Source organism: Vigna unguiculata, chromosome 5, assembly GCF_037176805.1.
Source record: "Vigna unguiculata cultivar grain cowpea cultivar isolate G323 ecotype 2 chromosome 5, ASM3717680v1, whole genome shotgun sequence".
Lineage (NCBI taxonomy): Eukaryota > Viridiplantae > Streptophyta > Magnoliopsida > Fabales > Fabaceae > Vigna > Vigna unguiculata.
In genome coordinates, this window is record NC_140796.1 from 29,159,586 (window position 1) to 29,171,087 (window position 11,502).

At 31.9% G+C, this 11,502-nt stretch overlaps 1 protein-coding gene and 1 long non-coding RNA gene across 5 annotated transcripts; one reads left to right on the plus strand and one right to left on the minus strand.

The window, feature by feature from the left end:
* Positions 1 to 866: 866 nt before the first annotated feature.
* On the plus strand, positions 867 to 5,206 carry LOC114185623 (uncharacterized). 4 transcript variants are annotated; one of them, XR_003604845.2, is made up of 6 exons: positions 867 to 1,117; positions 1,296 to 1,390; positions 1,498 to 1,557; positions 2,424 to 4,258; positions 4,337 to 4,872; positions 4,959 to 5,206. It is a non-coding gene; the product is annotated as an uncharacterized LOC114185623 (long non-coding RNA). The 4 variants fall into 4 exon arrangements; XR_003604848.2 differs by having other exon boundaries at positions 4,166 to 4,258; XR_003604844.2 differs by having other exon boundaries at positions 2,424 to 4,872.
* A 4,889-nt stretch (positions 5,207 to 10,095) lies between these two features.
* On the minus strand, positions 10,096 to 10,904 carry LOC114186173 (germin-like protein subfamily 1 member 7). The gene is made up of 2 exons (XM_028074200.2): positions 10,787 to 10,904; positions 10,096 to 10,698 (listed from the first exon to the last, which is right to left on the minus strand). Exons 1-2 carry the CDS (start codon positions 10,902 to 10,904, stop codon positions 10,148 to 10,150), a joined length of 669 nt encoding a protein of 222 aa, XP_027930001.1. The 3' UTR covers positions 10,096 to 10,147.
* Between the last annotated feature and the right edge of the window lie 598 nt (positions 10,905 to 11,502).

Consider the following 11,502-nt stretch of genomic DNA (forward strand, 5'->3'; position numbering starts at 1 on the left):
CAACTTCACATCATCCTTTCACCCTAATTACGGTCACTTTTTCTCATATATGTCGATTGAAGTTGTTTGTGCATATTTTAGTAAATTAAAATTGATATATAGATAACTTTTCTGTAAGAAATATTTTATATAATCATTTTAAATTTCTAAATAAACTATACTTCATTTTTCTTTTACTTTTTAAATCATCTTTAGGAAAAAGCTAGTTGAAACATATAATAAAAGAATTCTTTTTCATTAATTCCCTCAAGATTCTCGTAATACAATAATAATATTATTTTGATATAGAGAATATATCATGTCTTCTTTTAAAAGTAATTATTATTTTGATTCTCTCTGTCTTTTCTAATATATTTTTTTAATAAAATGTCACAAATCAATGAAAATATAAAAAAATCAATATATTAATTTCATTTTCTTGAAAACATTAATCATACTCATTATTTCCTTATTATAGTTACCATTGATATGTTTATTATTATAAATTTTTTCTAATTGAATTTGTTTGCTACTTTCTTTAAGACTTGAACAAGTTACACAAAATCTTTCGTAAATAATACGACTTCTTGTTTTCTTTGTTAAAATGTAACTATAAAATTAATACACTCAATGATATTGATATTGATAAATAAATAAATAAATTTTTTATAAAGACTAAAAAAACTATCATAGTTTCTAAGTAATAATTTATTTCTACCACATGATTACTGTTAAAGAAAACATAATTTGACAAAATTATTTAGTGGGGGTTTATTTGTGGAGGTTATAAAAACCCTCCACAAATTAATATTATTTATGATGGTTTTCTTGAATTGTCAAAATGCTATAATTAGTGGGATTTTTTAATTTTTGGAAGAGGTGTATAACCTCCACAAATTATTTTATACTTTTCATTTTCCTTTTATCTTTTTTTAGCTTTTCCCTCCACCACATTTGGTTACACTCTGCCTTCATTTTTGCTTTGGATTAGGGTTCAGTTCAGTGAAATTGGTCTCCGTCGTCGCTCGTCACCAGTCATCGTCGGTCAATGCTCGTCGTCGGCTGCGACGTTCAGTGAAATCGTCTCTGTCGTGGCTCTTTTGTCGTCGACCTGTGCTTGTCATCGTCAACCTTCAAGGTACGAACTCTGTGAGTTGGATTGCCATATGATTCCTCTGTCTCAAATTATTGAGCCTTCTTGAGCCTCTGGTTGTCAAAAAATTCCAAGTGGTAGAGGGATTAGGGTGTATAAGATAGTGTTTATGAATGTCCTTATTTAGTTTTTGGGATGTCGTTGATATTTTTTATGTGTACAGGTACCACCATGAAAAGGAAAGAATGACACTAGATTATATTTTATTTGTCAAGTGAACCCAAAAGCTACCAACTAAATGATATTTGTTTAGGAAAGGTAATGATTTTTTATTATTCAAACTTATTTTCAATCTTGACTCATGTTTGATTTGTTAAAGTTATATTCAACCACATATTAATATGACTTCCTCTTCTCATTTTTAGGTTAGGAAGGAGTAGATAACTGACTGAATTACAACTCTTGATCAACTCTTGTCCCCAAAGGTAATAAGACCCTAACTTATTGTTAGAGTGATGATGGAATACATGGATGCCACTTGCACACACCTTTGATCTTTTATTAAATTTGATTATCAATATAAACTATCATATATATATATATATATATATATATATATATATATATATATATATATATATATATATATATATATATATATATATATATATATATATATATATATATAAGAACACGAAAGAACAACTTACTAAAACATCACATGCTTCACGTCCCTTTGATGTGATGACTAACTAGTTTTATAAATTAGACATTACTAGGGTCAATTTTCTATACCTTATAATAAACTTGAAATTAATAATTTAGATGTTTGAGCTTTTGGGTGTTCTAGTATTTTATGATGTTGAGAAAAGTTGGAAAGGAGAAAGAATTGGCGAAGGAAAAGGTTCAAAAGTGTGATGTAAAAATTAGATTAGTTGTAATAGGACACTTATGGCCTTTTTTTTGGGCTTTGTTTATGAACTTTTGTTGTGAGGTTAGAGGTGATTTGTTACTAGTAAGTACTAGAGAGAAACAAAAGGGAAAGAGTGAATGATCCAAAACATGTTTGGTGGAACTAACATTAAAATAATGATGGAAGCAAACTACACCTAAAATGAGGCTCTGCTGAAATATAGTGAAAAGAGAGGGGTTTCATAATTAAGATGCGACACTAGCTTTAGTTAATTACTGTTAACTGGTGGTGATATATGGTCAGCTGTACATGACACCATTATCAATGATATGAAAATATATACGATATTTATTATAAATTTGATGGTTGTGATCAATCATTTATCTATTTTTCCTTCTTGTAGCTTTGTTAGTATGATTAATTTTTTTCTGATCATAGGTTGTACTATATAAAGCTGAATTCTATACTAATGATGGGGGAAAGCAAATTAAAATTGCTTCTTAAATAGGTTGTCTAACATAGTTTCTGTATTGGAGGTGGACTCTGCAGACTCCACAGACTGTGAATCGACTCATCACCAATCTCAACTAACATCCTAGTTCTATTCTCTATCTTTTTATTCATTTGCTTTATTATTTGTTTCATTTTTCATGTTTGTGTGGCCTATATTATTAAAACTAGCATTATTAAGAAATCATATGATTTTTTCTATTTTGTAAATGATTTTGAGTTGCTAGTTAATGTTCTTTTGATGGATATATTCATATTTCATTCCTTTTCCAACAAATAGCAAAAAATCTCCTTGTGTTGTTTTAATGAGCGATGTTGATGCATGCATAAGTTTGTGGTTTTGTTGGATTCAAATTATTCTCGATCATTACTCTAATGTGTGATTCTCATGGGTTTCCATTCTCAATCATATTTGCTTTCAATATTTTAGAAATTCAGCTACCTTGGATGGGATTGCATGATGGACCCATGTCATGAGTTTTTCTGTCAATTATCTATTTCCTTATTATAAAAGCCAAAAGTTGTGTACTACATATAGGACATCCAAACTTCTCTTTTTAAAATACTTTCGTAAAGTCCTATAGAAATCACATCTTTTTAAAAAGAGAAAAATGAATGATTTAAATTCACGCATCTTTGTTATTTTTGTTCTTTCCCTCCTTGGTATGATATATATTGATGAATGAAAGGGTTACAAATTTAATTATTGGTGAACCATATTTCTTATATTCTTATATATTATAACTTTCAATCAAAAAGTGTTACAAGTGTTAGTGTATTTTATAAAATACTCATTGTCACTTTCTTTAGGTATTTATTTCAATGGATAAATCTTGGATTGCTAAGCCTCGAAATACAATTGAATATTCTTAGATTTTGCTTTTGAGAATGGGGCTATTGGAGATACAATTAAATGCCCATGTCCCAAATGTGGGTTTATGAAAAGCAAACATGAAATTATAAGTAATGTGCCAACTAGTATAGACAGAATTCAATGGGCTCATTTTGTTACTTATCTTCTAAAACCGAAAACAATGGTACAAGTTTCATTATTTTTGTTCTTGCGGAAACAAATAAGAGAAGTCAGATACAAATGTCACATTACCTCAATCCACAATCTCTCGAGATGGCTCATCCTCGGCTTGCGTATGTCATCTGCTGGTGTCACAGTTTGGACCCATGAGGGGTTACCTACGAAGAGGACTCTGATGTCAAGTCAGTCAAAAGATTCTTAAAAGGTCAAATTACTTGATTAAGGGATTAATGAATGCTCACCTTTAATTACTGGGGTCCACGCGTATTTATAGAGTTATTAATTATGTTTGGCCTTGTCATGGGCTGGGCCATTACTTGGGTCGTAGATAGGCCTGGGCCTAGCCCAAGCCCCTTAGTTCAATGATTGTTGGTCTTAGGGGTTTTGTTTGTAATATTCTAAGTTTGGAATGGTCACCAGATGTCGTCTTGTCCTTTGAAGTAGGTGACCTAGGCCGCTTATGTTTGTCCGTTGATTTGTTTGATAACTGCTTGCGTGCTTGTGGGGCTTTATGTAGGCGAATTTATCCGTGTAGTTTTGTTAGGCCGCCTAGGTTCAGTACAATTTTGAATGGTGTGAATGGTTTGTGTAGGTGTTTTTTTATTGTTGTATGAACTTACAAATGTTTTGTTCATAGGAGATTTGTAAAAAAAATAGAGAAAATCGCCACAAGCAAGTATTTCCGCATACCGGTGGTTCTAAACCTATCTCAAGAAGAAGGCATGAGATGGTAATGATATTAGCTAACATGATATCTTTTACTATTTTTTAAAGTTTACTATTTAACTTAATTTCTCTTTTTATTTAGTTTTTGGAAATTGGACAGTTGCCTAGTCGGGGAAAGTTATACATTGATACTCATAAAAGAAAGGATGGATCATTTGTAAATGATGCGACAAAGGCTATAGCAGTTAGCTTTACTATAATATGATATTTTCATCTGTTTTCCTTCAATGTTTAGAGTTTTCACTACATATTGTTGTATGCCTATAGGAACAAATTGAAGTGTATTTGACTCAAAGCACTAATGATGAATAAGAGGTTTCCCCTAATGATGTTATTGGTAGAGTGTTAGGCTCAGAGCATTCTAGGAGGGTGCGATGCATGGGTCTGGGAGCAACTCCTACTAACTCATTTAGAAATACAAGACTTCGACTTTCTGATTTAAGCATTGCTTCATCTAGCACTGCCACATCATCAACATCTTCTAATCAGTGGCAACAAAAATACACTAATTTAGAATCCCAGGTTCAAACCACCTTGGATGCACTAAAAGCCTACATGATAATGAAGGAAGGAAAGATCCCTGATGAATTGGCTGCCTTCTTTGATCCTTAACCACAAGTAAGTTATGATTTTTTCTATTTCTCTTGATAAGAGTGTTGTTGATGATGTTGATTAACTTTAATATCTTTCTTTTATCATTTCAGAAAACTCATGATGCAAATGAGCCTGAGTCTCCTATGGGTACAAAAGGATCATCTGGTAGCAACATTTAGGTGGTTGTTGGTGTTTTTTAGGATGAAACTATGTTTAGTGTATTATGAACTTTGAGTAAGCATGGATTAAGTTGTAATTACATTTCAATTTTGTTTTGAGAATCAATAGTTTTTATTAAGCATGTATTATGAACTTTGAGTAAGTATTAACTTTTATGTTAATATGTTGATTTTGAGAATGAATAGTTTTAATGATATATTTGAGCATGAATATACATTATTAGGTACAACATGAGATTTTAATTACAAACAAATTACTATTTTTAAGAGATTTGAATAACGCATGAAAAATATAACAGTAAACCCACAAAATAAATAATACAAACGAGACAAGTTAAAACCTTTACAATACAATATCAAATTGAGGAGGGTATTAACCCCCACAAAAAAAGTGAAAAATAGGGATTTTAAATATTTGGAATCAAATAGGTGGATGGAAATAAATGAATGTTTAAAACCTCCACAAAATAATAGTCATGAATAGAGGAGGTTACAACCCTCTACTAAAAAACCTCTACAATATAAATCATGTACCAGGGGTTCTAGAAAATCTCCACAAATAACTAGTGGCAAACCTATTTGCGGAGGTTTGATTAACCCTTGTAAATTAATTTGCGAAGCGTAAAAACTCCCGCTAAACGAAATTAAAACCTCCACAATTTAACTTTTTTTTTGTAGTGTATTTTGAATGCATGTTGATTATTTTTAAGCTATATATATACCGTCATGATAAATTCCATGTAAAAGTTATATAAATTTCATTTTGAGCTTTCAAAATAAATATATATTTCGAGTTAAGTGCACTAATGATCACGATTTGGGCTTAAAAAAGAGTGAAAAATAAATTTCAAAAGATTAGAAAAAAAGTTACAAAAGAACTACCAAAAGATCTAAGAAAAATCATGAAAAATATGCAAATGAATACTATTATTACTTGGTTTTAATGTGTGTCTACTTGCTTATCAAACTTAATTCCCTTTGAGAAGTTTGGTGCAAGAGGGCCTAAGGTAAACTTTGATTAGGAAAAACTTGATTATTAAGTAATCCTTTGTGATTCACATCTCTTTCCTAGAAGTGAACTTGAGCTTCTTTTACTTCCTTAAGTCTCTTAAGGAATTCTTTTTGAAGAAAAAATAATCATGTCTCAAATGTTAACAAAAAGAAGAAAATGGACATCTTCCTTCAATAAGGAGTTTTGATGATGATGACTTATGAAAAAATGTTGAAGACTTAAATAATGCATGAAGCTTGCATTAAAGAGATTAATTGAAGACTTAAGAGTTCAGTTGTTTAGGTCTTGTAATATGTGTATGTTATTTAAAATAGTTAAATTAGTATGTCAAGAGTCAAAAGGCAAAATCCAAGTAGTAGAGCACCAAGAGAATTTTAATTATTTGCAAAACTTAATGGAATAATTGATTATTCTTAGTGATAACCGATTATTTTTGTGGTAATCGATTATCACTGTTGATAATCGATTATCACTGCTGATAATCTATTATCCCTGGTGATAATATCACAGCGGGAAAAATGTTTTTATAAAAGTTTCTGTGATAAAAAATCGATTATCACTTATGATAATCGATTATCTATGACAGTTGTGACTTAACTTTTCATATTCTTAACATAATTTCTAAATAGGCTTCTATAAATAAAGTGGTAAGCTTTTATTTGTAAATACAGAAGTTAGAGAAGTCTGAGTACTTGAGAACTCTCTGTGGGAAGACTTTGAAAAATCTAGTGTGGGTAAAGCGATAACTTTCATCAAGTGAGATCTTGAGTGATTGAGTTTTGTCTCAAAAGTTTTGGATTTTTTTTTCGTTCTATATGTTGTTACCTTGATAAATTTCTTTCCTATACTCTTCCTCAAGAATTCCACGCCTTTTGAAATTTTATATGGCAATTCTTTTGAAACAACTATATATTTTTTGATGCTTTTGTTATGTTTCTACCATTTTTTCCAATATTCCTCGGGCTCAAACCAAATGTTAAGGGTTATGTTGTATATTATTTAAATTCCAATTACATTTATGTCTCTAGAAATGTTAATTTTTATGAAGACAAGTTTCCTTTTAAAAATATTTCTGAAGAAAGTCATGTTGACAAAATGATTACTCATTATTTCTGAAAACAACATACACATGCACAAAACAATGATCATCATGTTAGACTGGATGAGTTTGATAGTGTTGATATTAAACAAAATTTTGAATCTATCTTAGAGAAAAATGATCTTAGAAGATCTACTAGACATAGTATGAACATTGGTGGAAAGCAATGACAGGAGAGCTGATAACTACTGAGTAGAATGACACTTGTACAATGAATCCTTTACCTTGGATGCAAATGGGTATATAAAGTCAAGTACATGGCTAATAAAGTCATATAATGCTATAAAGCACATCTAGTGGCAAAATGTTACACTAAAAAAGGAGGGCATGTATTATATACACACATTTTCACCTGATAACTTCTCATTTGCTCCATTGAAGGTTGCACTTGGAATGAAGACTACATGGATGAAGAATGATGTAGAAGTTATGAAGGATGAAGGTTAAGAGTGTTTGGTTCGGTGGAGGTGAAAATATCTTAAAAGAGGTGAGGTCAACTCTTAAGAAGAACGATAACATAGACTAATAAGGAGACTATTCTAGAGTGAGCTCAAGTAAGATAAATGTGCACAATTTTAGCAACACTTCAATACTCAAATTCAAGCTAAGATTACATGAGGTAAGCCCCTCTATTTATAAGGGAAAAGGAGGGCAAGGTGCTCCAATAAAGGAGGGTAAAAGGGTGCTGAAACAATTGAAAACTGAAGCAAAAAAAAGCATGTGGGAGGTGTGACTTGCCACCTAAGCAAGTCACACTTTCCTTGCACATAGGTGCATGGAACAAGCTTGGTGAGCAAGCTAGGTGCATGAAGCATCTAGAAACATTTAACTTTATGTGCTCCAAAGTAGGGTCAAATTTAGGCTCAACTCCTTTTTTGGTCCAAAATACTTCTAAAGCCCAATTTCCTCCAATGCCCAATACATGGCCTAAAGAAAAAACCCTATTCTACTAGGCCCAAAATGCAATGCCCAAAATATTATTCTAAATATTTACAAAAAGTCCTAGACTAGGTCTTCATAACTTCCTTAGCCGATGTAAACATCAACTTCGACCTATTTAGCTCAGTTGAAGCCTATTCTTCTTGGATCCTTCTTGTCATGGCTCTTGTGGTGGGTCCCTTGGCTAGGGATTTGACATCATCCCCTCCCTCTTCAAAGTGATTTGTCCTCAAATTTAGAGGATCTGCCTCATCATTTGTGTTAGCATCAAAAGGAATCAAGTCACTCACATTGAAAGTAGCATTGACTTCATACTCATTATGCAGATATGCCTATATGCATTATTGTTGACTCTTTTTGACCACTTCAAAGGGACCATCCCTATAAGGGTTGAGTTTGGACTTCCTTTGTTTTGGAAATCTATCTTTGCTCAAATGGAGTCGAACCCAATCCCTTTCGTCAAATATGACTTCTTTCTTCCGCTTACTATTTTATATCATGTATCTTTCTATTTGTTGTTGTATTTGATGTTTCACCCTCTCATGCATTTTCTTCACAAAATCGGCCTTAGAAAGCCATTCCTTGTGAATAAAGTCACTAGGAGTAGGTAGGGGCATTATGCCCAAAGGATTGAGAGGATGAAACCCATACACAACCTCAAATGGAGAGACTTTGGTAGTTTTATGGACTACCCTATTATATGCAAATTTTATGAACTTTGGTGTGTCATTGAGGATTTTCCTTTCACAATTTGCTTAATTATATTTTCATGTGTTTTCTAGTGTTTTTAAGAGTTAGCTTGCATATGTTAGTGTCCAGTAGCACATGTTTAACATCCATTCATTGAATAAGCATTTTGAGTAATATTTTGTAGTTTATAGCTTTAAGACATGCATTTCATAATATTTTTAGGCTTTTAGTGTTTCTAGTTAGTTTAATTTCCCTAACACAAGTTGTTTACAAGCATTTGCATCTATATATTCTCATTTCCACATTTTGATTCATAAGGTTACCTCTATACTATATTTTAGGGGGAAATTGGATTTTGACTAAGATCTTTAGGTGACTATAGGCTTTATCACACTACTAGTGAAATTTCCACTTCCTGATCCACTAGATCCAATTTGCTCGAAGTTAGGTTCCATTTTTTGTTTACTCTTAAGTGGGCAAATCATCCATCATAAGTTTGGCCATAGTTGGGTACAGGTGGAAACCATTCAGTTCTCAAAGAATGATTAGAATTTTCATGGTACTACTGCTCTGAATAATGCACCTGTTAAAGTAAATTTTGAACTCTCTAGGAATGGGTATTATGTTGCTTCTAAAGTGTTGGGGTTATATTGTTAATTCGACTCTTCGGTGTGCTTCCCTTGTGTAAGTTTAACCAATTTCATATATTTTATTAAGATTTTCCTTTTGTGATTTAGATTGGCTTGCATTATAATTTAAGCTTGAGTTTTACTAACATTGATGCATATTTTATGACTATGTTAGATTTTGAAAATTGGATGGTTGTTCATTTGTTTTTTTTTTTTGTTCAGATTTAAAGGTTTTGATATTAGCTAATTGTTTTTTTAGTACGTAGGTTTCCTTTCCTTTTACATTATTTGTTGATACCTCTTTCATAATTGTGTTTGCGCCTTTCCATCTTGGATGATATTCTTTGTGGACATATTGATGTTGCATCAGCCTTCCATTTCAAGTAATGCCGAAGATTTGGTCAAGAACATGTTACGAGTTGATCCCAAATAAAACACTCTCAAGAATTGAAGTCCTGGGTAAGTTTAACTTTCCTATTCAATTGGAGTTATAGCCATATATTTTGTTGATTTCTATTGAACGTACAGGTGTAATACAAACAAATGTCAGATGTAATGATTGTAATGCTATACATGGTTTTACGGTCATTGATATTGATATATTTTTATTGAGCAAAGTAGAATGTTATTCTGATATAATAAATTAAATTGAACTCCAAATACAACAAAAACCACATACAAATAGAACTCACACGAATTTTGATCTATTACATAACCGTTAAAAGAGGAAATGGATAATGAATGAGAATGACTAGTGGTTGTTGTCGGTCCAGAATTGCTTTTGAAGGTAATCAATTATGCTCTTGTCGACTTGGAAAGCTTTGGTAAGAACTTGAGAAGAAATAGATGGAGTGGACTCAAACAAAGCATTGGCAATAGTGATAGTTCCTGGATTTTGACTGTTGAGAGCAGCGATGGCAACTGCATTGCCATAACCGACATTCAGTTGGAAATGAATGAGACCAATTGGGAAGACAAAGACATCACCCTTGTTCAAGACTTTGGTAAAGAGACGGTTTCCATCTTGATTGGAACTCACAAATCCAACATAAAGACTTCCCTCAACAACAATAAGGATCTCTGTGCCGCGAGGGTGAGTGTGGGGAGCGTTTAAACCCTTTGGTGCAAAATCTATACGAGCCATCGATATGCCAAGTGTGTTCAATCCTGGCAGCTGATCCACAAACACTTGACTCACTTGTGCACCAAGTGGGTTCGATGTATTACCAGCTTTCACGTGTCTGAAAAAATCTTGTGCTTTTACTACTTTTGGGTCTTTGCAAAGTTTTCCGTTCACAAATACTGTAACCATAAATAGTGCAAAATCAATCTCTAATCGTAATAATCTTAGAATCATGTTCATGTAAATAATTTATTTCTATATACGTACCAGCATTCTTGGTATCATTCAAAGCTACACAAAAATCTTGCAGAGGACTTGGATCATAGGCAGAGGCAATGGACGACGTCAAAGCCAAGATGGCCACAAGGAAATACACACCTTTCATTTTTCTTTTGCACTCTTTTTCTCTATGATTTTGGCTAATTGATCTTTGGTATTTATAAGGATGAACCCTTTGTTTAACTTGTTATTCATCTTTACCTAGAGTTAATTATTTATTAGGTGAAGAACCATTCTTTATTAGTACTTGTTCTTCTGTAATCTTCTTAAATTATAAATTAATGAGAAAGCCATTAGCCACGTCAACGGCAAGTTTAGACTTGTTCTCTTTTTCGAACATAAAATGGTTTCCCACGGCGGGAATACTTTATTTTTTCATCAACAATTTTGGCTTTCGTGGCTTAGGAGCCTTTCAACTTCTCTTTGCTTTTCCTTCCAATGCCTACAATCCAAGGCTAACAACAAGCATTATATTTATATATTAACCGTTTTTGTTTCTTTTTATTTCTCCGTATAAACAATTTTATTTTTTAATTTTATTCTTAATCATTTTAAAACATTACTCATTTCATCCGGATAATTATTTTAAATGTAAATAAAACAATTACTTATTGTATTCTAATTCTTTTCTACTATTTATCTTTATAACTTGTAAGCTTTACAGTTCTTATTCTTTCTTATAATAACATCCTTCAAACGAAACT